Raw genomic sequence first — 26,304 nt, 5'->3', positions numbered from 1 at the left:
CCATCTTCATTACTATGCTATTATGTATGGTAGCAAGAAGAGTGATGATAAGTGAAGAACTAATTCTTTCTCCTATGAAATGTTTCTTCTTCCTCTTCCCTACCCTCATTGCCTGCTAGCTCTCTCCACCTTCGAAGGTGTTTGAGGTCTTGGGACTCAGGATTGGGATAGTTAATGCTTTCACAAAGTTTATGTTATGCTCGTGATGCATGAAGCTTTCCATCTTCATTGCATCACCTAGGTCATTAGGAACACAAAGATTGTATTGTAACAAGTCTCTCTTGATGGGAGAAATCATAATACAAATGCCTATTGGAGGGGGGACCGGCTCCATATAAATCCAGTCCTCAACTGTTGTCATGTTCTCTAAATTCTCTCTCTTGCAAAAGTATTGTTCATGCCAAGTTAACTAAATGCTATGTTTATGTTGCTAACTTCAATTATGTTCACCCGCTATGCTCACAAAGTAATTTCTCAAAAGTACTCTCTCTAATTTCCGCTACTCTCAAGTTAATAGGCCAATTCCATTACACGAGTAGTCCCTCTGTAAAAAGTAGTAATCTATGTCTGTATGGATCCTCTATGTGTAGGTCCTCTAGTCCGGAGAATAGTCTCTCTAAGTCTATGGATCTCAAGTAATTAGAGACCTAGGCACCTCTGATCATAGTAGTCCATCATGCAGGATAAGGGGCCAAAGCCCTCTCTGAATAAGCAATGAAAATGCCTGCGGGTCTTGTCGTATGCTTTGCACTAGCAGATATAATGTAATAGACTTGGACACCCCAATCCGAAGATCTAGTGTAAGACTCGTGAGAGAAACTGAAATAACAGAACGAAACTGAGAGAGAGATATCACGGCACGCGGAGCTCCAAGCCCAGAAGCACTGGTCCCAAAGGCTGGCGCCCCTTCACTGTATTTCTTTATTATTGTGCTGCAACAAGTACAATGTCCGAGGGTCCATAAGTTGGAACAACTTATTAAGGTTTCAAACTTCCCGATATTTAACTCTCTCTTCCTTGGCTCTAACCCCCCCTCGCCCCCCCCCCCCCCCCCCCCCCCCCCCCCCCCCCCCCCCCCCCCCCCAAAAAAAAAAAAAAAAAATCTCTCCCCCCTCTCCGCAGTCCCTTCTCGTCCAGCCCCACCCCATGCTTCAGTTTCAGCTTTTAACGCTTGTGGGCTGCCCTCGGCGTGCAGGTGCTTTTCGTCGACATTTTCGCCTTCTTGTCTAGAGCAATAGACACAAAATGGCGGCCCTTGCTCCATCCCAAAGGGACTCTATAGAAGCCCCTTCGTCCGACATCGCGGAGCCAACCCTTCAACTGCTCTTTTGCCATAAGAGCAAGCAAGCTTGATGGCCGAGGTGGAACGGATTCAAGCCACCTCGGTCATTTGCAAGATTGTTGGCACTTGCATAATAGAGACGAGGTTCGGGACTTGCTCCAGGCCCACTCCTCACCGAAGTGGGCAAGATCATCGATGTACAGATTCTTGGGAGAGGCTACTGCCAGGTAGAGTTTGAGTCTCTGATGGCAGCCACAGTCATCTCCATGAGCCCGTTAGGCATTCAGGCGGCTCGAGCTTATTTTAGACAATGGCACCACGGCTTCGACCCGACAACAGATGTGCTCGAGGAGGAGGCAGATATGCCCATCTCAGTTTGCTTTCCAGGGCTGAGGCGGGAGTATTTTCCCTTGCTTTCTAGGATTGGCTCTATGTTTGGGACGGTCTTGGAGGCCTCGTTCACTTTAGCTTCAGTTGTGGCCAAGGCCGTAGGGTTACCTACTGCACGGGTTCTTGTTAGGGACACTCATACACTCCCGAAGGTGGTTTTGTTGCCTCGGGTGAGTGGTGGTTGGATTACACAGAGTGTGGAGTATTCGACATCAAAAGACTATGGAACCACTTCAGCTACGTCTTCACTCGGTTTCTTGGTGACCCCCATGCAGACCTAGAGGAGGCTTGCTTTCGAGTCCATGCCCTATTTCTTGCGGCACGTGGTATAGATGCTCTAGACTTTGCAGTGGGATACTCTTTTTTGCTGTGTGGTCGAGACCAACAGGATTGGACCTTGGACTCGACACTCGGTTGGCTTCAAACTCAATCCTTTGAGTTCTCTCACCACGCATGGGACTTGGGGATCACAGATCTGGTGCATACTTTATGGCCTTGCCCAAGTTCATAGTGACACTGTGCCCAATGCCACACGGTGCACACACATTATTGTTCACTTTTTTGCAGATGTGTAACTCTCTCCTTGCTATGTATATACTCATGACTCTTGGTCAGAGGAGGTGGCTCACAGGACTGCACAAGCCTCTTGGGCATTGGTGGAACATGTGTTGCAAACTCGCCTATCTCGAGGCCAATCGGATGCGGATTACTCCCCATCCAAACCGACCTCGAAGATTGCTCGCCTGACTGCTGCAGTAGTATTAGTTTTCTCTCACCGACCCCATGAGGATTGTCTCATGGAACATCCAGGGCCTTGGAGGACCATAGTTTGTGCGCCACCGGAGCCGTTTACGTTAGGAGCTACACAAAATTTGACCTCAACGCTGAATACGGCTCTCACAAAGATAATGTTCCTGTAGCATGAGTATGTCAATAGGTCCACCCACAAGGCATATAGACAGAGCAGCGGGAGTACCATGCTGGGCATCCTAGAGAGGATTCTACTAGCTACAGAGCTCGGAGAGCAGGTGGTGGCGCTTTGAATAGAGAGCTTGTGGACACGCAGGGTACTCTTGTAGTTAGAGTGGCCACTGGTCTTGCGGAGCTCAGTCGCTTCTTCCTCCACGAGTCAACAGCTTGTTTGGCTGCGACCAAGGAGGAGGAGACAGGGCATAGCTTCCCTACAGCGGATACAGGAGCGCCACCCTCGTAGCCCCTAGATGGAGGAGCAGATGCAATAAGCTCGGTAGGAGCTGATCACCATTGAGGAGTGGCGCCATGAGTTTGCCTTTCATCATCAGGCATCTCAATGGACCCAAGTGGGAGACAGAGATACGGATGAGTTCTTTGAGACTGTGGGTCCCTGCTATGTGCGACCAGTGTTTGTCAACTGAGGAGGCCCAATGGATCAGTTGCTACAGAGCCCCAGGAGTGCAGTTGATATTGATTTTTACTTTGAGTTGGTTTCAGCTAAGCCACAGTCAGAGCATTGAGCTACATGCAGAGAGCAGTTTTGGGCACAGATGCCATGCTTAGTCACTGAGGAGATGCGTCAAAGGCTAGAGATGCCTCTTAGCTGGAGGAGCTTCATGAGGCCTTCACGGCACTTCCTCAGGGTAGCTGCCCAGGGGAGGATGATTTGACTCCTAGCTTCTTCTTGGAGTACTAGGAGTTGCTTGGTCATGATCTTTGTAGCACTTACCAGCACATTCTGCACATTGGAGAGATGCTTGACAGCATGAGTGAGAGCTTGATCTATCTTATCCCCAAGGAGGGAGACTCACAATATCTTAGCGAAGGCTCTGAGTTTGAGAATTCAGCCACTACTTGAGAGCATTATACATGAGACTCAAATAGGTTTTGTCAAGGAGCGTAGCATCCTTGACAACATTTTTACCTTTTGGGAGGCGTCTTCCCTAGTGTCTCTGAAGAGAGCATCTCGTGATACTCCTCGATTTTGAGAAAGCTTACGACAAAGTTGACTGGGACTTCCTGGAGGGCACTCTGCACTAGATGGGGTTTTCAAATGCATGGATCAGAGGAGTGTCAGCGCTCTGCAGGTGTGCGCACAGCCAGGTGCTTTTGGCAGGGGGAAGAGGGGAACACTTCATGCTCACACGTTCCATTAGACAAGTCAGCCCTCTTGCCCCCTTCCTCTTTCTCTTCTATGTTGAGGCGATGAGCAGATTTTTGACTTCGCAAGAGGTTGGTTTGCATGGTTTAGAGCTGCCTCTTAGGAGAGGTGAGCTTTTGGAAGCTGAGTTGATTGACTACTCAGGCATGTATTTGGAGGGCCAAGAGGCCAATTTGCACAGGTGTGAGCAGACTCTTGAGGTATTTTGTTGTGCATTGGGAGCATTGATCAACTGGAGGAAGACAGTGGCTTTTTGGGTCGGCAGTGCTGCCACGCCGGATTGGTCGCTTGGAGAGGGCTTTAGGTGGATCCCCCTAGGGACACCCATATGCTACTTGGGCTATCAGGTTGATTTGGACTTGTCTCCAGAGCAGCACATTGCTCCTCCCCTCCTCTCCATTAGGAGGAAACTGCTTCAATGGAGCTTAGCACGACTCTCTTTGGCTGACAAAGTTGTAGTAGCCAACCAAGTGCTTTTGGGTACTATGTGGTACATCACGTCTTGCTGGATATTCTCGAGCTCCTGCATTAGCCAGGTGGAGAGGCTGATCATGAACTTTCTATGATCAAGGGCGAAACACCCAGTTGGCTCGGCCCAAAGTTTCCTGGCAAGTCATCACTTTACCTTGTTCTCAGGGAGGGTTGGAGATCATTGACCCAGCAGATCAGAGCAGAGCAAAGCTCTCCTTGGGAAGCTTGTGGTCAGAGGAATTCTTCCAAGGGAGGAGCCCTGGAAGGAGTTATTGTTACATCGGATTCGTGCCCGAGTCCCATAGATGGGCGGCCCATGGAGCCCTTCCACCAGGTGGATCTTCACAGAGATGCGCAGAGTTGGCCTGAGCAGGAGCTGGGAGAACCGCTTTGCTACGAGCCTACTTAGGTCCTGGGAGCAGTTACGGAGAGGCCTTGAGCAGCATCAGCCCACATGCATTAAGGAGCGCTTGAGGCAGCCTCTTGTTTGGAACCCCTTGGTCAGCACACAGCGAGGTCACATGGTTGGTAGCAGGTTTCATGTTTCTTGGGTCCAATAGCAAAGGGTCTGCCCATACTTTTGGGGACTGGCTGGAGTTTTCAAGTCTTTCCGAGGAGATCCAGAGCACCTAGCTACGTGGCATGAGGGGGGCGTAGAGCATGTCAGGATACTGCAGACCATCTGGCGCGTCCGCTACTTTCGCATCTTCAAGGCCCGACCTGTCCCACCGGCTGAGAGTGTTTGTGATATCTGGCTAGAGCTGATCCATACACTCAGGGTTGAGTTTGAGAGACTTCAGGGCAGCTCCGACCGCATACGGGAACGCCGCGAGGCATTCATACGACTTTGGCACCCAGGGCCCTTCTTCACCAGGATCCATGGCGTGCCTAGATGGCATTACCTGCCACTGGTGTGGTTGTTCCCTCCTCCCATCTCCTGATTTAGCCTCATTGTACATATCTTGTCTTTCCATTGAGAGTCTCCCCATGTTTTGATGTAGCCCTCTCCAACAGAGGCTGTTTGTAGCGCTTTGGGCAGTTTTCTTAACTAATGGAAGGATCATTTTCACAGGAAAAAACGGTTTTTAAACTTCCTTCTCTTGGGCCACTCAGCTAAGTTCGGTAAGTTGGTTAAACTACTAATTCTTCCTGTGAGGTTCGGGCCCTCTTCTGTCCGCCTTTAGGCCATGCCACGTCATCACTTTGTGACATATAATGCTCCTATGTCTCTGGCTCTCTTGGAAAACCTAGCATCATCTCTCTTGTGGGGGTATACCTCTGTATCAGCCAGTCTCTATCCCTAATTGGTGAGGTGAGGTACATAGCTGATCAATAACACATCTAATGCCATGCGATAGGTCGGTGTCCATATTACTGGGAACGTGAGATAAACCCATCATTTACTGTGCGGACAAGATGGTGTCGATAAAAAACCATCTTCGTCCCCAGCTCATGTGACGAAGATGGCCACGTCCTCCTAGTATCAAGATGAATGAGATCATGTCTGATGATCCTGCCAATTTCTGAATGTGTGAGGGTGAGGGATGGTGCATCCGAGGAATACTGAAAAGGGGGAAGTCTGACTATACTAAATCCATGTAGCTCAAGCAAAGATGACATTTGTGCAAACCAACATGTAGTATCACCCTCACTGGCCAACTGTCGCGATGACTCAAGTGCTAGTCGTGCCTATCTATCGTGTGGGAGCTCCCATGTGCTATGAATGAAAGAAACGAATCTAGCAAGAGCCTCCACTACAATCAGTGGTGCATTTATCTCAGTGGTCTCTCCATGGATCTCCATCCATCATACGTGTGCCCTGATCTACTATGACGATTCAGGCTAGGCCCCCTTCATATTTGCACTCCATAAAGCATCATAGAAGAGACCAAAGTGTCAAATAGCCACAGCTTAGTGCATGGCACCTAAAACTGCACATGTGGTAACATATCCTCTCTAGTCCTCCTAATGCTGCATATGTCAAAGGCTTTGCGAAAATCCACAAAGCTACAATAAATCCTCCTCCCATGTGCTCTACTGTAGCGCAGATAGTGTGTTGTGCTCTCTACAGTCGGTGCTCCTCAGTGCAATGTGCGTGACAATCTCACTCAAAACAGACGGGAAACAGGAAACAATAGACAACAACTGAGCTCACAGAGACACAACAGCAACAGTAGACCACAACAAATGACTCGACTATCTCACAGAACTGATACAGACTCTGGCGTGGCAGCACACTCAGCTCCAGCCCACGACTCTTAGGTACAATCAGGTGTCGAGGCTCAGATGTGCAGGGATGGTGAATAAGTGCTCTGTGTATAGATTCACTGCTCTCGATGACGATGCTGGACCAGATGTAAAAGAAGATGATAATCCTGACCCAGCAGCTACTACTCACATGTACCATCATAAAGAGCCACCAACGGCTCATAAATGTCCAATCAGCTAAGTCTATCTCCAAACTGAGTGGTGGTGGTGACCTGGCCACGATGTCCACTAGACGGTGGGTATCCTGCCACGTGTCACTCCCCAGCCCAGAGGGTCCGTCCAGTGTGAACCAGACCAACTGTAACCAACTGTCCAACTGTCTGTCCTGTGAACCGACATTGTAGCCCTGCTACAGGTTGCCCGCCACAAGACTGCTCACCGTCTCGGTGAGAGGAATACTCAAAAAACTGTGAAGGAAAACTACTAGGTACTGCATCCGTACATCTTTCTTGAAGCAAGTGTTAGGCCCATGACCTTACATACCTCAAAAGTGGAGTTAAAAACATTGCGCTGCTTGCCATCGCCTTAAGCCTCTAACTAGGCAGGAACCCGGTATGTATGATTGCATATCCTAAGAATCCCAATTGGCAAAAAATGGGGCTCTACAGCAAAGAGATAAGCTAAGTTTGATTCCAGCGCATCTTTGTCTTCCCTAACCACAGTGATAGGAAAATGACCTCGTCCATGCTTGCAGATGAACCTTGCCACACTTTTTGCAACAACATTCTTCTTGAAAAGAGGGATGACCATAAGCCTGAGTAACACCGCAAATAGGGTTAAGCTCCATCATGATGCAGAACGAAAAGGCCTTCACAGCAACAGGATGGCAACCAAGTGAATGCATAGAGCCAGCTGATCATGAGGGGTGGGGTGGGGAAAAACTTGCTACAGGATGGCAACCAAGTGAAAGCATAGAGCCAGCTGATCATGCGGGGTGGGGGGGGGAAACACTTGCTGAGCCTGAGAGGGGTGGGGAGGGCTAGATAGGGGAGAGGGAGGGCGAGGGTGGGTGGGTAGGGGCGAGGGGGGTTGGTTAGGGGCGAGGGCAAGGGAGGGGGTGGGTAGGGCGAGGGTAAGAGAGGGTAGGGGCAAGTGTGTGTGTGAGGGGGAAAGGGTAGGGGCGAGTAGGGGGTGGGTAGGGGCGAGAGTGTGTGAGGGGGGACGAATTGAGGAGGGGAAGGGACTAAGGGCGAGGAGGTGTGAGGGGGACTAGGGCTGTAGATGAAGTCCATCGTCCACTGGTTGAAAGAGGAGATGCTACAGAGCGCAGCCACCATGAGCAAGACAACTATCATGAGAATGGAATTCATCAGGCAGGACGAGCTCTGTGAAGGGAGCTTTGTTCTGGGAGAAGCAGACACCAATGGGGCTGATTTTTGAGGTTGGGTGAACTCCTATCGAGGAGATTTCTGCCTGCTTCTATGATCCTCCATAGGCTCACCAAATTCAAAGACTTCCACCAAGGGCGCATCCAGAGTAACTTCTATGACCTTCAACCATTGAGCTGGCTCAGGTGGCTCATTGGGTTTAGTTACTGTGGAAACAATGGAAGAGAGTGTACCTCTAGGCAAGGAGTGAATAGAGACTCCATAGCACGGCATAGATTTGGTAGCTTCTAACCACTCTAGCAGATCTTTGTCTGACCCTTCAGGTGTAGTAGGTATTGGGTTAAAGGCCCAAATGGCCCCCTTTAATGTATATTTTAAAGGTTACTAACCTTTGGCCAAGTTCACATTGAACTTGGCCACTAACTTATAAATTGGTCCTATACAAATAATAAAGGGAATGTGAGTTTTAATAACTCACTCACTTATTCCCCTGCAACATAGCGTGATCTCTCTCTCTCTCTCTCCCTATCGTTCTGCTAGCACCCAGCTTCCTGCTGGCTTTCGCCACCTCTCCCTACACACACACTGCACTTCCTCGCGTGCTCTATCACTTACACACACTGCCGCGCGCTCATCAACTGGTATCAAAGCCCAATTAGGGTTTGCTCCCAAACCTGCAAACGCTGATTTTCAGCCAAGGAGGTCAACTTTCATGCGAGATTTTACAATTTCATCGCCAAAGGACTCGTCCCCGAACACTAGAGAGCTCCCAACAAGTGAAATCGACCTAAAACAAGCTGAAATTAGGTCAAAATCAGCACATTACAGGTTATGACAGCAAAATACAGGTTTTGCAAATAATGTATTAAGGTGTGGGAATACTTTTGCTAAGTCCCCGCTACCCTAAAACACTGAAATTGCCAAAAAACAGGTCCTAAAACAGGTGTTTTCAGCAAACTTCAGATTTACGCAGGTTTTTGCAAGTGTTTAGATGCGACTACGTTGAGGAAAGTGCAAATTGATGCAATCTACGCACGTTTGACAAATTTTGGCTATGTATGACCATTTGTTGCTCAATTTCATGCAATTTTGATGCTACAAATTGAGGCTTTTGCTCTTACATGCTTCTAAAGGCTGTGTATTAGCCTTATACATGTTTTGTGAGGCTAAAAACAACTAAATTTGTTGTTTTCGAGCACAAATTCGCTCGCTGAAATTTCCTGCGCATAAATTTCAGAAATTGATTTTTGTGCCCAAATCGACTTATTTTGCCCCAAATTGCTCCTGTGACCATTTGGAGCTGTAGTGCACGTCTCTGCGAGGCTATACTCCGGTTTTTGTGCATTTTGCCCAAAAATTCAGCGTATTAGCCCTCTTATTCGTGCAACTATGGCCTCATCTTCTTTGGATGTGAAGAATCTCTTCGAGATTAAGAGGTTCGATGGAACAGGCTTCGACCTTTGGAAAGATAGGATTCAGGGAATCCTATTTCTTAAGGATTGTGAAGGGACACTTGAACAGGTAAAGCCACAGACTATGACGGATGAAGCATGGGTCAGCCTGAACAGGAAGGCCGTTACATACATTAAAATGTCCATGACCGATGAGACAGTCATTGATGTGAAAGGTCTCACAACTGCTTTTGATGTGTGGGAGAAGTTAAAGGGAATGTATGAAAATACAACGCCTGTCAATCAAGTGCATCTGATGCGAAAACTTGTTGGCATGCAACTGGATGAGTCCAAGAGCGCTGCAGAGCACTTGTCGTTGTTCGCAGGTACTTTGTCGTAGTTATAGGATTCATGATTGCCTCCTTTTGATGATAAGCTGAAAGCTTTCTTCTTGCTTATGACCTTACCTGAGTCGTGGGAAACATTTGTCCAATAACCCCAATTTGACCTTCGATGGTGTTAGGGGTTCTATCTTGAATGAGGAAATCAGGAGGAAAGCAAGTGGAGAGGGAGGCAGCTCTGCCAACATGGTTAGAGGCAGGACAGAAAAGAAGAATGCTTATGCACAAAGGAGTAAGAGTAAGAGTAAGGAAAGGGGAAATGCCAGCAAAGGCAAGGGTGATGTGACTTGCTATCAGTGTGGCAGGAAAGGTCACAAGAAACCCGATTGTAGGTACTATAAAGCTGAATTAGAATGGAAAAAGAATGGCGGAGACAAAAAGAAAGAGAAGAAGGAAGTCAAGACAGATGCACAGGATAGCTCAAAGAACAAAGAGAAGGCCAATGTGGCTTCTAGTGTTGTGATTGAGGAGCTGTCAGATGTAGAGGACATCTTGTGTGCCACTTTGTCAGATGATGATGCTTATGACTATGATGCCTCTCTTAATGTTCATTCACAAGACATGCAGATCACCAAGAGTGATCTTATTGATGCTTTGTTGACTGTCAATGATGCATTATCCCAGACTTGGATTGTTGATTTCGGTGCTTCATTTCATGTGACTCCTATCAAGGAGTGTTTCTCTACTTTTGATGCAGGCAAAGCGCGGCCATGTATACCTTGGAAACAATCATGCATGTTCTATTGAGGGTATTGGCACTGTACATCTCTCCATAGATAGCACAAATGAGCTTGTCTTGTATGATGTTAGATATGTGCCGAGAATCAAGAAGAGTCTGCTTTCTGTTGGACAGATGGATATGCATGGTTACATCATCTTGTTTGAGAGAGGATCATGGAAAATGACTAAAGGCTCAAGGCTGATTGTAAAGGGCACAAAGAAAGGGACACTTTACTGCATGCATGGCAAGGCCGTGTTGGGCAAGTTTATTGCATTGGCTGAAATTAACTCCCATATGGAGTTGTGGCACAAGAGGCTTGGCCATATGAACCAAAAGGGTCTTTCTAAACTTTGTACTTTGAACAAGCTTGATGCTAAAGGCACAAAGCTTGACTTTTGTAATGAATGTCAATATGGCAAGCAAGTAAAGCGTTCTTATTACTCTAGTGTCTCTCGTAAATCTTGTATGCTTGATCTTGTACATTCTGATGTATGTAGCATGCCTACTAAGTCTATGGGAGGTGCATGCTATTTTGTCTCCTTTGTTGATGATCATTCTAGGAAAATTTGGGTTTATTTGCTTAAATCTAAGGATGAAGCCTTTGCTGCGTTTAAGAGATTTCATGCAATTGCGACCACCCAAACAGGTAGAAAGCTAAAATGCTTGCGTACAGACAATGGGGGGGAGTTCACAAGTGCTGAATTTAACAAATTTTGTGAAAATTTGGGCATAAAGAGGGAGCTTACTGTGCCATACAACCCCTCTTCTAATGGTGTGGCTGAAAGATTCAATAGGACACTTTGTGAGAGGGTGAGATGCATGCTGTCCACAGCTAATCTCTCTCATGGATTTTGGGGAGAAGCTTTGAAAACTGCAGTGCAATATATGCAATCGATCCCCTCACATGTCTTTGAAAGGTGACATCCCTAAAGAGGTTTGGTCTGGCAAGCCTGCTTCATATGATCACTTACGCATTTTTGGTTGCGAGGCTTTTGTGCATGTTAGACCTGAGTTGAGGAGCAAACTAGATGCGAAGTCCATTAAAGGCCTCTTCATGGATATGGTGAAGAAGGCGAAATGGGTTACAGGATTTGGTTACCTCAGCTCAAAAGGGTTGTACGCAGCCGGGATGTTGTTTTTAATGAGGCAAGGCTGCTTCAAAACAATATTGCCTCAAAGCATGACCATAAAAGGGTGAAATTTCAGCATGACCAGCCACCTGTTAGGCCTATTTTTGACCCTCAGGATGCACCACGTATGGCTGAAAATGTAGATAATCCAGTGGTGTTTGAGCCAGATGATGTTGGACAGCAAATTGAGGCTCCTGAAGGGCATTTGCAACCAAGAAGCAATACTGAAAATGGTGCTGAAAATGATCTACAGCAGCCCATTGTTGATGATTTTATCATGCCACCTGATGTAAACCCATTGCCGGATAATGTGGACCATTGGGTGAGGCGGTCTACTCGTCAAAGACGGCCTATGAGCAGATATGACCCCTCTTTGCATTACATTATGTTGCTAGATGAGGGACAGCCTCTTACGTATAAAGAGGCAAAGACATGTGAGCATAGCGACAAGTGGGAGCTTGCTATGCAGGAAGAGATTAAAGCTTTGCATGCTAATCATACTTGGGATTTAGTTGAATTGCCCAAAGGAAGAAAGGCTATTCCTAACAAATGGGTGTATAAAATCAAGACTGTTGATGCAAAACCCAAGTATAAGGCAAGGCTTGTGGCAAAGGGATATGTTCAAACCAAGGGCATAGACTTTCAGGAAGTGTTCTCTCCTGTTGTGAAGATGACCACTTTGCGTGTATTGTTTGCCATAGTGGCTGCTCTTGATTTGGAAATGGACCAAATGGATGTACATACCGCTTTCTTGCATGGTGATGTGGAAGAAGAGCTTTACATGAAGCAACCCGAGGGTTTTGTTATCCCTGGCAAGGAACATATGGTATGTATGCTCAATAGAAGCTTGTATGGGCTAAAACAATCATGTAGACAGTGGTACAAGAAGTTTGATCGCTTCATGCTTAAACATGGTTACAAAAGAAGCCATGCAGACCATTGTTTGTATACCAAACGTGATGAGGATGGCAGCCCTATCATTCTTGTGCTCTATGTTGATGATATGTTGATAGCTGCAAAGAAAAGAAGCACCGTTGATGCTCTTAAAGGGCAGCTGAAATCTGCATTTTCAATGAAAGACCTTGAGGCAGCTGAACATATACTTGGAGTGCGTGTTACAAGGCAAAGAGACAAGTGCCTATTGTATTTGTCGCAAGAAAAGTGCATTGAAAAGGCGCTGGACAGAATTAACATGGCTGAAGCAAAGCCTCTTGATGTGCCATTACAGCCATATGTCAAGATCTCCAAGGATGATTGTCCCAAGTCAAAGGAAGAAGCCAATGACATGCAAAGTGTGCCTTATGCTTCAGCTTGTGGTCCACGTATGTATGCTATGGTTGCTACTAGGCCTGACATGGCCCATGCAGTGGGAGTTGTGAGCCGGTTTATGGCTAATCCAGGCAGGTTGCATTGGGATGCAGTGAAGTCCATTATGAGGTACTTGAAAGGGACTAAAAATAAATGCCTCTACTATGGTAAAGGACCAATGGAGTTGAAGGGATTTTGTGACTCTGACATGGCTGGTGATGTGGATACACCGAAATCCACAAGTGGCTATGTGTTTACTCTTGCGGGAGGTGCTGTTTCATGGTGTTCTAGATTGCAAAAGATTGTTGCATTGTCTACGACAGAGGTTGAATATATTTCAACCACTGAGGCTTCCAAAGAAGCTATTTGGTTAGCACGCCTATGCAGTGAGTTTGGTTTGCCTGCCAAGGCACCTATGCTTGGTTGTGATAGCCAAATGCCATATGTCTGGCAAAGAATGCCATGTTTCATGCATGCACAAAGCATATTGATGTGCGGTATCACTTCATACGAGAAGTGCTTGAGGATGGCCTTATTACATTGGTTAAGGTCCATACATCACAAAATCCAGCAGATGCTCTCACTAAGTGCTTACCCAAAGCACAACATCATCTATGCATAGAGATGGTGGGAGTCACGTAGCTTAAAGGAGCCATTTATACCTTTAAGTGGGAGGTTGTTGGTTTAAAGGCCCAAATGCCCCCCTTTAATGTATATTTTAAAGGTTACTAACCTGTTCACATTGAACTTGGCCACTAACTTATAAATTGGTCCTATACAAATAATAAAGGGAATGTGAGTTTTAATAACTCACTCACTTATTCCCTTGCAACATAGCGTGCTCTCTCTCTCTCTCTCTCTCTCTCTCTCTCTCTATCGTTCTGCTAGCGCCCAGCTTCTTGCTGGCTTTCGCCACCTCTCCCTGCACACACTGCACTTCCTCGCATGCTCTATCACTTGCACACACCGCCGCGCGCTCATCAGCAGGTTGTTCTTGTTCAGGGTTGGTTTCCATTGACAAAGAAGCTTGTTGCACTAGGGGATCCATACCTCCTTCTAAGAGAATGGGTTGCTGGCTTTTGCCACCTCTCCCTGCACACTCACTACACTTCCTCGCGTGCTCTATCACTTGCACACACCGCCGCGCGCTCATCAGTAGGTTGTTCTTGTTCAGGGTTGGTTTCCATTGACAAAGAAGCTTGCTGCACCACCGGATCCATACCTCCTTCTAAGAGAATGGGTTGCATCGGGGAGCCACAAGTATGTATCCACATCGCATCGTTTCCCCAATAATGAAGTGCTTTAGTGTGTCGCAACCATGGTCTTCCAATGAGCAAGGGAAATCCGCCCTCCACCTCGGGAAGACGAACCACAACAAAATCCAAGTTAACAGTAAAGTCTTGTACCTACAAAGGCACATTGTCCACTATGCCCATTGGGTAGACTATCCGCTGGTCGGCCAATGTAACTGTGAAGGGAGCAAGGCGAGTAGGCTGTAGACCTAGAGCTAACATAGTGAAATCGGGCATCAAGTTGATACCAGATCCACCATCCACTATCACTCCTGAGAATTACCAACCCAACACGAACACTGTCAAGCGAGGGCTTCTATAATCAGTGAGTGGAGCAGCGGGATTGGATATCATATAGGACTCTGATGGTCACACAGGGAGGTGCCCACCACTAAGACTTACTCCGGGGTAAAGTGACTGAATAACAGCAAGGGTGTCACTTCTAAAATTCGCATCTAGTCGCAACATTTCAAGAGGGACACTTGTTGGAAAGTGTTCTTCAAGACTGTCTCTGCTGTAAGCTTCTCTTTTTCTACCTGTTGTTCCTTTGGTACCTTTATCTTCTGTAGATCGGAAACTGCTTCCAAGAAAGCTTCATCAAGATCGGAGAGCAAAGATTTGAATTTCTTCATGGCACTGGGGGATGGCTTGTTAACAGCTAAAGGTAGGGTATCCACTGGAAGTTGAATGCCTGGGTGAGGACGCCCGATTGCTCCTCTGCCAACTGCGGCTGCTTATTTTGAGGGGTAACCATGTGGGTAGAAGGGGGCGGCTGAGAAACGGTGCTAACTGCTATCAAATTGAGCTTGGGAAAGGCAAATTCATTCTGGCTTTGACTCGGGTTCGAAGCCGTGGATGCATGAACTTTAGGGCAATCCTTACTGTAGTGATCCTTCGTTTCAGGGCAATGACGGTAGGGAGGGGACCCTTCTGGCAGGAGGCATTTGCTTTGGTAATGCCCATATTCCCCGCATCTGTAGCACAAAATGGGCCAATTCAATGGGCGAGGTGGTCCTTGCTCTTGGTGCATGGAGTTGGAGGTGGAAGCATAGAAGCTTTGAGGTGATGAGGGAGCATGGGTATGATAAAAGCTCTGAGAGGGAAAAGTGCTCTGCATACCTTGCATAGGAGGGGCTGCCAATAAAGGTGGCATGTGGTGTGGATGGCCACAGGGAGAAACCATATTGGATGTCGGAGCTGCCCCTTGGTGAAGAGTATGACCAAGGCTTTGCTGTATTTGTCGCAATCCCTTGCGGTAGTAGCAATCCTTGTCCTCGTGACCAGACTTTTCACAGAAGTGGCAGTAAACCCGAAGGGGACGGTCCTATGGAGGGTGTCCTGGAGAGCGGCATGACCTACACCATACCATAGCCTTAGTCTCCTGCTGAGACCTAAGCTCTTCTACCTCTCTCTTTATTTGATCCAAAGCATCGTGATGTGGGGGCTTCTCGTGTCTGAGGGAGATTGACTTCTCCTCTTGAAGAGCTCTCTGTAACTTTAGGGCTTCCAGTTCCATGCGTAAAGAAGTTATCGGATTAGAAGGACTTTCCGAAAACACTGAGGTGGTCACTACCTGAGGGGAGTTGGTGAACAGCTTCCTAGCCCCCTCTATCCTAGTAGCAGCTGCGATGAATTCCAGAGTGGCATCGGGTCGGAGGCTCTCTCGGAGTTTTTGCTGAGAGGTTTTGGGGAGCGCCTTCTCCACCCACTTCTTAACCATGAATTCACCGGGTTGCTGGGGAAGCTTGGCAACCAGGGACATGGTTTTAGTCATAAGCTCTGCAAAAGTCTCCTCTGGTTGGAGCACCATGTTGGCCAACTCATCCAACACTTTCTCTTGGTAGTCACATGGCCTGAAAGCTGCACAGAACTGTTGTCTTACGGCTGCCCAAGTTGCAAAATGGTTCTCTGCAAACTGGTTGTACCATTTGTCTACTAAGCCGTCCAAGGTGGATGGAAAAAGTACCAAATAAGCATCTTCTCTGTTAAGACCACGACCCCTACAGAGAGATACGAACCTCCTTGCATGGTCGTCAGCATCTTCTGAAGAGAGTCCTTTGAAGGTGGGAAACTTGATGTATACCTTGTCCAACACACTAGCCAACGCCTCCATGGCTCCTTGCTGAGCCCGTTGCTCAATAGCCTGGTGTAGCAGAATAGGAGAGAGCTTTACTGGAGAAGGTGATCTAGAAGATGTGGAACCGGATGGAGGAATGGGGGATATCCTGTGTGGAGGTATGGGTGATGAGGTTGATGGACTTCTAGCAGGTACCAAGGGTCGTCTTCTGTTGTAGTACTTCAGAGGACTTAGTAGTGCACTTTGACGCTCGACTGATTGCCTTGTATGTGTCATGCAACAACCACCAATCCAACCAAGCTTTGGGCAAGAAAACCTTGAACTGGCTGAAGACTGGTCTAGACTCTACTAGACCAAGCTGGACCAGGGGACCAGGAGGACTAGACCAAGGTCGAGGAGGTCTAGACCAGGGACGAGGAGGACTAGACCAGGGTCGAGGCGGTCTAGACCAGGGACGAGGACAGGTTGGACCAGGGTGAGAGATGACTAGGGTGAGAGGACTAGACCAGTTGGACCAGGCCGAGAGGAAAACAGTGCAAGGCAAGGTAGGCGAAGCTAGATAGACCCAACTAGCTTCAAGATTTGCACCTCACAGAGTGAGATTTCAGTTGAGGTCCCGTGGTGATCGCCAAAATGAGAGCACCTGTAGCACAGATAGTGTGTCGTGCTCTCTACAGTGGGTGCTCCTCAGTGCAATGTGCATGACAACTCACTCAAAACAGATGGGAAACAGGAAACAATAGACAACAACTGAGCTCATAGAGACACAACAGCAACAGTAGACCACAACAAATGACTCGACTATCTCACAGAACTAATACATACTCTAGCGTGGCAGCACACTCAACTCCAGCCCAGGACTCTCAGGTACAATCAAGTGTCGAGGCTTAGATGTGCAGGGATGGTGAATAAGTGCTCTGTGTATAGACTCATTGCTCTCAACGACGATGCTGGACCAGATGTAAAAGAAGATGATGATCCTGACCCAACAGCTACTACTCACATGTACCATCATAAAGAGCCACCAACGGCTCATAAATGTCCAGTCAGCTAAGTCTATCTCCAAACTGAGTGGTGGTAGTGACCTGCTCACGATGTCCACTAGACCACCGTCGGTACCCTGCCACGTGTCACTCCCCAGCCCAGAGGGTCCGTCCAGTGTGAACCAGACCAACTGTAACCAACTGTCCAACTGTCTGTCATGTGAAGTGACACTGTAGCCCTGCTACATCTACCCTCCTCAATGATTGCTCTAAGCGTGAAAATATGATCAAGTGTAGAGAATCCCCTCCCGAATCGAGCCTTCCCTGAAGCTCGTACACCCTCCCTCTCTGCCTATCTGCTCAACTCATGTTCAAGAGTAGATGCATATGGATTGGCCAATGAGTGGCCAATCTGATAGTGCAATAGTGAGTTGGCAGGGTCGGATCTCCAGACTTGACTAGTGATACAATCATAGACGTACTCCAAGTCTCAGGGGCTCCCGTGGGTCCGGCAATGGTAACTGCTCTACTATAGAGAGGATGCATATTGTGTCAATGTCTTTGTAGTAGTAATGACTGGAGAGGGTGAGTGCTCTCTAAAGAGTCGCCAAGCATCCCTAGAGTCATGGCTCAAGAGCATCGGATAAATATCTTTCTCAAGCTGAGCTAAGAAAGCTCTCTTCTTTCGTTGTATAAGGCGTCGGAAGAGTATATGTGACTGCCCATGTGTGATGTCTCCCAAAGCCACCTCTTTCAACTTTGATCCTGGTATCATGGATTTTTTAGGGCTATTGTTTCTGAGTATCAGTACCACTTGGAGCTTTAGACATCAAGATAGGTGTGAAGGGGAGTTACAAGCTATATTTATGTGCCCCATGTAGCAATTTGTTTCATGACTCAGTACTTATCCTCATCTCTTTGTATAGTGCCTTCATAGTATACCACACAACATTCCTTACACATCATCCCCAGATTGCATATGTGTTGACTTTGAGATTTTACTTACACTATTGGTGGCTTTCATCATGCAGCACATCGCCATTCAAGATACCACTTTTTCAAAGAGACAGATGGAGTGTATGTAGCAGAGCTGTATAGTCTTCTAGCAAGGGAGAACCCCCATACCCTTGTCAGGGCTCACCCAGATATTGACAAAGAGGATACACACAGAGGGAGCCACAACTTTTTCCCACTCTCAGCTTACTGGGAGAATACCGTCTGAGAGCATGCCTCAGAATAGTTGGTATGATGATGAGTGCCGAGAGACGTGAGTCTGTGGAGAAAGACAACTCATGCTCAACTATGTGGCTGACTCTAAGGTCACACAGTTGAAATGCTTGTGAAGTATCTCTAGGGTTCGGCATTGCTCTATGGGAGTCACCTAACCAATGGTCATTGTCTCCATCGCTGTTTCCCATGTTTGCTCAATAATCGAGTATTGTGTAGATGATTTTCTGTGTATCGTCTGGGTAGTTGCACAAACCAATGGCCTCTCCATGTCCTCCCATCCATGATATTTAGAAATTAATCTGCTAGTATAAGCCCCTGGCCACAAAAGTATCAAAGAGCCACCGCCTCCTATGTGGCTCCTGGAGTCGCAACTATGAACACATCCTCTTCGGTATATCCAGTGCTGCTTGTCCTTTTCAGAATCTCTCAGTAATTTTTGGGAAAAATATTATAAGCCTTCAATAGGGGGTTGACTTTGTTGAGGCCATGTAACAATGAGATGGTTATTGTCATCACAGAGAATGCCTAGTGTCAGAATGACCATGTACAACATTATGTTCAAGAGGGGGTTCTCCACTGTTTTCCTTTGTGTCTCCAGCCCCCTCATTTCCTAGGTTCATATTCGCAGGCAATAGCCATTTTTGGGTCCCCATTCCCTGTTCCATATTCATGGACCTGCTCAAATCCCTGTGACATTTTTTTTTATGTTGTCACAGGGAATGGCAATGCTTGCGTGGTCCATTTCCCCATCCCATTTTGTATTCCATTCAACTCCGCCTACAGGTCCTGGAAGCTCCCCAAAACTCCAAACTGTTTCATTTTGCATTTCCGTTGTTGTTCCTGTTTTTCTGCTTCTGGTAACCATGCCTCGTACATGTTCACATTTGTAATGTAAAACCTACAAGGGTAACTAGAGTTTCGTAGCACTTTGACAACATTAGAGCTTGGTAGGAAACCTGATTCTCTATCTATGAGATGTTTTTCACTTCTTTCAAGTTTCAAACACAGAATCTCAAATCCATGAAGCCAAAGGGACATATAATAGCAGATCTCATACAGCATCCTCATGTATAACCAACATCAACCTGTATCATTCTCTCTAAATTAGGATTATTTAGAACTAAACACATGGCTCGTCATTTATGAGAGCACCAATTGATGGTAGTCTCAGGTTTCTCATACAGACCTCTATGGAAGCTGCAAGTGGGGTCCCCAAAGAGTTGGTCTAACGGTAAGGCTTTGGCCTCTCAACCTATGGGTTGTGGGTTCAAATCCCCCGTTGGGTCACACTCTAGAGGGACACCTTGTGCTCACCTGGTGTTCACGTTGCTAGGGCTCTTGCCCTTGGACACTCGAGTGCATCCTCCTCCTGGGGTGGGTCACCCGAGGAGGAGGTTCCTAGCTGGTTGCTACGAGTTCTCTCCGCCGTTCCCAGCATGTGGTGCATCAATTAGGTGGCCATGGTGATGCCTACGCGTGGCTCTTGCCCGATGGTACGCGGCCCTTGCCCGACCATGTAACATGGCTAATATTTGGAAGGGATAAGCACCTCCCCCTGTGGGCCCTATGGTGTGTCGAAAAAAAAAAAGTTGCAAGTGGGAGGAAAGAGAGAATATAGGTTTGCCTGGTAAGTGCGGTCCACTAGAGGAAAGAGAGAGTACATGTTTGCCTGGTACGTTCAGTCACATAGAGTCTAACAGCCAAGGCACTAATCCTTCAAGGAATGTTGCTAACACGCTCAGTTGAACCATCCAAAGAGAATTCTATGATTATAAGTAAGAAGCTTTCAATTTCATTAATTTCACTAAACGGATCTTTTGAAAACATGGTCATTTCACAAAACCTGAGTAATATTATTGATAGAACAAATGTATAGAGAACACATACTCTTTCAAACCATCAGGATATGTCATTGCTGTCAAAAGTGGTCTAATATTTTCATGGGCCCTTTTACCCGCCACTAGGTGATCACTCTCAGAGCTCAATGAATCTCTACCTTGAAACATCTGCAAATATCATTAAGAATCAATCAAGTTATGAGCACATTAAATAGCAGATTTGTCCAAATAGCTGTAGCCTTTCAAGGAAAGAATTAACATTATATCAGGGGGTGGACATGCTTTACAGATGGAGTTCTTTTGATTGATGAATTTCTATTGACATGAAACAGCATTTGAAACATGTTGAGGCGAGTATGATACAAGATAAAAACTTGACCAAATAACAAATAATAGTCTGTAAGGGTTCTCCTGCTACTAGATAAGCAGAACATGAGCTAGAAGCGAAAACAAATCGAACTTAAAGAATCGCTAAAACCTGTTGCAAAGCTGAAAAAACCTCTTCTTAGGCCAAAATAGCAACTTGCAATTCTAGGGGCCCACTCAATTGGCTCAAACTGGTGATGATCCTCATACAAATGTCTAATCCAGCAAGAGCTTAAACTTCAAATCCCTAATTGCAAAGAGCTTCGTTCATCTTGAGTACTTTCTTAGACCCTACTCAACTTGTACACCTGATGTTTACTTTTAGAGGCTCAACAAAACACGCAACTCTAATTACATTATGACTCCTCAGATTTTCAATTCAAGAAACCTTTGAACTCAGAAAAGTGCTGGACTGTGTGAAGGGATGGCATCTCCCAAATGGAACAACTTTTGACAAAATAGATAAAATGTGATATGTTTACCTCTGCAACGATTATAGCGAAGGAGAAGACGTCTACACTCTTATTATATTGTTCCCCACGAAAGACCTCTGGAGCCATGTAGCGAACTAAGCATCCAAAACAGCCTTCATCACTTCCAAAAAAAGGAGGAGCTTCTCAAATTCACACATTTAACCCGTTTATGTCACATTGAAAACGAGAAAGGACACCACCCACTTATGTCAATTGAAAACTAGAAAGGACACCACAGTAGGATTAATGCAACGTTTGCAAATCTCATGAAGAATGTCATAATGTGCCTTAGACTCTCACATAAGATTTTGTGGACTCATTGCTTCCATCAATCTTTTCAAGAAGGGCATCTTGGACGCATAAAACAATTACCAGAGGCTAGATACCCGCAATGTAGCATAATCTTTCTATGTAGTATAGGGGTTGCCTTCTGATCCAAAAGCACATGGAATAATAATTGAAAAGTTCCAAAAATGCCTTCTAGGGTTAAATCTTTAAATCAAGTTTACCAACACCCTAATATGTTATCCTTCTTGAAAAACGGGGCCCAACTCAAAGAGAATCTTCCTTGACAGGAGAACAAAGTAGGTTACAGAGGCAAGAAATATACAACAAATGGACTATCAAGTTGTCATTCAAGGAATGGTCCTACGTGCAAAACATGAGAAAAATCAAGAACCTCAATCTCACGGGATTTATGCAGAAGATTTGATTGAAAACAGAATGACATTGCAGTATGCAAAATGGAATGGCGCTCCTAAATGCATCTACAGCTAGATGGAACATGCTCAAACATGAAGACAACATTGGTTAGCAATCTTTAATGAATACAAGGGTACTAGATCACACTCAAATCGATGCAAATAGCAATTGGCCAGTTTACATCAACCTACCCAATTGCCAAGGGTGTACATATGAAATCAAGCAAATTTAAATCAAACAGCAGCAATCTACAATTTCTCCCATCCAAAAAATAATGCATGACTTCTCTGTGTGTATGGACAGTGCAAGCTCAAACAAAGCAGTAATTTTGTCCTCTATTCCCACCAAGTGGCATTGTCAGATTCGTAAAAAGCCAACTTACATGAACCTGTTACTCCTGTCATATTATATGATTCAAATATGTTCTTTGATGAAGCTTCCAGTAATTTACTGAGTCCAAAATCAGCGACCTTCAAATGACCAGCATCATCCAACAGCAAGTTCCTAATATGGAAAAAGACTCTCGTTACAATCCGTGCTCCTTGAGAAGAACCCTTTCCTTAAGCATAGGAAAAAGTGTCAAGAAGGAAATGGCCTTACTTGGGTGTCAAATCACGATGAACCAGGTTCACTGGTTTATGTTCATGGAGGTAATTCATTCCTCTACAATTCACAAGACAGAACCAGTTTCATAAATCTTGTAGTGCAGTAAGAAGAGCTACCACTAACTGTGCACAGCCATACGGTATCATGAATGCATACAAGGTGTCAGTGCAGCTATTAAAACACTTTGCAGAGAGACCAAACCTAAGTTTCAATTCCCCTTAAGAGAACCAACAAGAGTACTAAACAACCTCAGAGAATCACACACACGCTTTTTTTTGTAATGTCAGATTGAATTACCATTGGGAAACCTCAAGACGAGGAAAACTCATGAAAAATACTACCAACAAGAAATCAGAAACAGTCAAAGTAAAGCTCGAAATGGCTAGCGGGAAGCTCATCCAAGTCATAGGCAACTTGGAGAGACTGTGGGAGAGATGTCTTGAAGAAGGAAACATACTCCACTTGAATCTGTTGTAACATGAGGGAATTACGTGCTCTCCACACTGTCCAGCGCACCCAGAATCTGACCCAGCCAAAAAAAAATGCATACAGCCGAAGCAATGGCTAAAGTACTCCAAAGATCCAGAAAGGTCTACCAAAATGCATGCCAGGGAAACGCGTGCAAGAACTGCAGAGATGCAGTCCACAAACTGTAGCATACGAGGACAAGACCACAATAAATGTGGAATGTTCTCAACAACTACACCACATCAAACACATCGCGAAGAGGCCAATCTTCTAGATCGCAAAAATTTGCCAATTGGGAGAACCCCAACGATGCATCTGCACATAAACAGTCGCTCCTTCAGAAGCAACTTCGCATGCCACACTTTCATGACTTTACTCCACCACCATGTAACACTCTTGTTCATATTCCATACCTTATTACAGTGTTCGTGGATCCAGGAGGATGACTGCAAATGACGGTACACTTTCTTTGCAGAAATCGAAGAGGATGAACTAGCGTAGCGCCAAACACACACACACACACACACACACACACACATATTTTTTTGTAAATCTATTTGATTAATTTACTAGTGGGAAACCTCAAAGCGAGGAAAACCCACCGAAAGGGTAATGTACAAGGGGAAGAACACACAACTACTCAGCTGTACAGAGTAGCTAGAAACATTCATAGGAAAGCCCATGTATCTCTGCGGTGATATCACCAACTTCCAAAGCAAAACGTAACGATTGCCTAAGGGAAAGCTTGAAGAGTGGGAACGGGTTTGCATGAGTACGGTGAAACATGCAAGCATTACGCTGACTCCACAGGGTCCAATAAGCCCAGTATCTAAACCCACATAAAGAAGTTGTAGTGTTGGCGAGAAAATGCCAAATACCGAGAACCTTTTGTGAAAAACAACCCTAGGAAAGCAGAGCCGCATACAGGCCGATACATGGCGAAGGAAGTCTCTAGTAATGCAGCAATCCCACAGCAAGTGCCAAATATCCTCTTCTGCAGTGGAGCAACGAACGCAAGAGGAGGGGCGAATATGACGCTCCCTAAGAAAAGTGCCAACATGAAGCACTCCAAGCAAACAGCGCCAAAGAAATAGTCGCTCCTTCAAAGGCAAATGGCTTTTCCACAAGGCAAAAAGCAACTTTCTCCACCAGAGATCAGATTTGTGCATGTGCCAAAGGGCATTGCAATGATCAGCAAGCCATGATTGTGGTAGAAGAAGAGCATAAATACGACCCGCAAAAATATCTCGAAAAGGCGTCTCCCGAAGATCCCAATCAGACATGCGTCACCATCAGGTAAAGGTGAAACTGGCAAAAAGTCAAGCAGCGTACTTTGAAGTTCTCTCCAAAACTGACGGTAATGCATGCCCAATCCAAAACGGCGTTCGGCAAAAGAAAACTCATAAGTGTATCCAGCCTCATCGACTACATCCTCAACTAGACGAATACCACGGCCAGAGAGAAAGTAAGCCTGGCGAGGGGAGCGGTCGACCAAAGTAAGAGAGAATGCTCGGCTCCAATGGAGAATCTCCAAACGAATCGAATCACCTTCCTGCTGAGGATTCGATGAAAGATGAATCGTAACCTCTTTCCAGGCAAACACCAAAGTGGAAGCAAGAGGACATCTAGGAATGTACCCTTCCATCTTGCCAAAAACCACCTCTCGGATAGATGGTTGCCAATGGCCAAAAGAGGAAGTAACAACATGCTGACCAAGGTGTGCAAACATAAGAGTCCAAGGCTGAATTTGTTGCGCAAGTGTAGGCAACAACATAGCTTTCCAAGCAAGAATATGCCTGCGCAAATCCAAGATGTTAAGGCCACCTAGGCGTTTAGGAGTGCAAAGCTTCTCCATAGACATCAAGCGCAAGCCTTTTTTCTGAGCATGGGTCCGCCACAAATAGGACATAATGTCCGACATAAGAGAATTAAGACAATGACGAGACCAATGCATCAGTGGCAAAAAGAACCAAACATATGCCAACAGGATACTCTGGACAATTCGCAGACGAACATGTAATGGCCAAGTGGATAACTTCCAATAGTGCAATTTGACATTCAAATGTTGCATAACCCAATCCACTTTCTAAGATCGAGTGACATTCCATCCAATTGGATAACCCAAATGCATAGTAATCACGTTTGGAGGAACAATCTCACCTGGCCACAATAGACTGTGCCAATCACAAGAACGAAGAGGCAGAAGCTTCGACTTGCAAAAGTTGACTTTAAGCCCAGCCGCAAAGCCAAAAAGTTCCAAGGCTTCCATAACCACTTCGACATCATCCTTCTGATTACGAGGCATAAACAAGGAATCATATGCGTAAGCCTGGCCAACAAAGGTACGACCCGAAGATAACCGCAAACCATGAAGACACTCAACAGAGTGATCAAGATATATCAATAACGGGTGAGTGGCGATAGCATACAACAGAGCACTAAGGAGGCAATCCTGCCTGACCGAACAACCAAGAGGCCAAGAGTTTGTTAGTTCGCCTTCTAAACTTTTTAGCATGTTGCTCACTCTTCTTATCAAGCGCGGCTGGATCGATGGTATTTGCTTAATCTGCAAGAATATGAGGATTTTGTATGTGAGGTCAGCATCGATTATACCTTACAGTTATCTGATCATTACCTTGTTACGTTGAATGTGAGTTTTGGGCAGTCTCTTTGTGATTGACCTCTTTCTAGAAAACGTTTGCTACATATTAACAATGCTTATCTGGCTCATGCGGCTTTTCATGACATGATTTTTGATATTATTCCCAATCTTCTTACTCACATGCATTTAGATCTTGATGCTGCCTGGCATCGCTTTGTTATGAGGGTGCAAAGTGTCATTTATGACTACGACACGCATTACGTTAAGGATGCGAAGCAAGCCTGTCAACAATTACAAGTGTTGGTTGATTTGCAGCCTTTATCTGACTCTGAGATGTCGGAGTTGTGTAAAGCTTGTGTGTGTATTCAGCATAATGACAAGCGAAAACTTGCTAAATGGCAGACGCGTGCCTGTCAACAGGCTTTCATGGATAAAGGCTGTACTTCGAAGCAATTTTTTAAGCATTTGCATCATACGAGGGTCTCGCAAGCAATTAAGTGGGTTATGCTTTCCCCAGGTGTTTGAACGTCTTCAAAGCAAGAACTTGCTGATGCCATACTTTTGCATTATCGACATGTGTTTGCTGCTCCTTCTCAAGCATCCGCGGTTGCTTGCCATGCGCGTCAATTGATGCTTTCCTTTGTTCATCCGATTATATCCCCAGAGGATGCATGGCCTTGAGGACCCGTTCACTGCCTCGGAATTGCATAGTGCGTTGCTTGCTTTGGGACGTTGGCGGTCTCCCGGTTTGGATGGGCTTACTGTGGAATTCTTCCTGTCCTTTTAAGAAGCTCTTGAACTTCCATTGCTTTTCATGATGAATGCAACATGGCAGAAACAGGA

General features: G+C 45.9%; 1 protein-coding gene across 6 annotated transcripts in view; it reads right to left on the bottom strand.

Annotated features, from left to right (window-relative positions):
* The window catches only part of LOC147440553 (serine/threonine-protein kinase VIK-like), a 148,584-nt gene that overhangs the window by 5,544 nt on the left and 116,736 nt on the right, over positions 1-26,304 (bottom strand). For 5 of the 6 annotated variants that reach the window (XM_086530273.1, XM_086530272.1, XM_086530270.1 and 2 more), the window contains 4 exons: positions 22,386-22,448; positions 22,168-22,289; positions 21,093-21,178; positions 20,294-20,412 (listed from right to left, as the gene is read on the bottom strand). In XM_086530273.1, the coding sequence (XP_086386399.1) occupies positions 20,294-20,412; positions 21,093-21,178; positions 22,168-22,289; positions 22,386-22,448 (390 nt within the window). Of the gene's footprint in view, positions 1-20,293; positions 20,413-21,092; positions 21,205-22,167; positions 22,290-22,385; positions 22,449-26,304 lie in introns of those variants that run through there. The other variant, XR_015190408.1, reaches the window with a different exon arrangement.

This window comes from Adiantum capillus-veneris, chromosome 15 (assembly GCF_014529385.1).
Source record: "Adiantum capillus-veneris isolate H3 chromosome 15, ASM1452938v2, whole genome shotgun sequence".
NCBI lineage: Eukaryota > Viridiplantae > Streptophyta > Polypodiopsida > Polypodiales > Pteridaceae > Adiantum > Adiantum capillus-veneris.
Note: the sequence above shows the minus strand (reverse complement) of the source record. Positions and strands in the feature narration are given on the sequence as shown.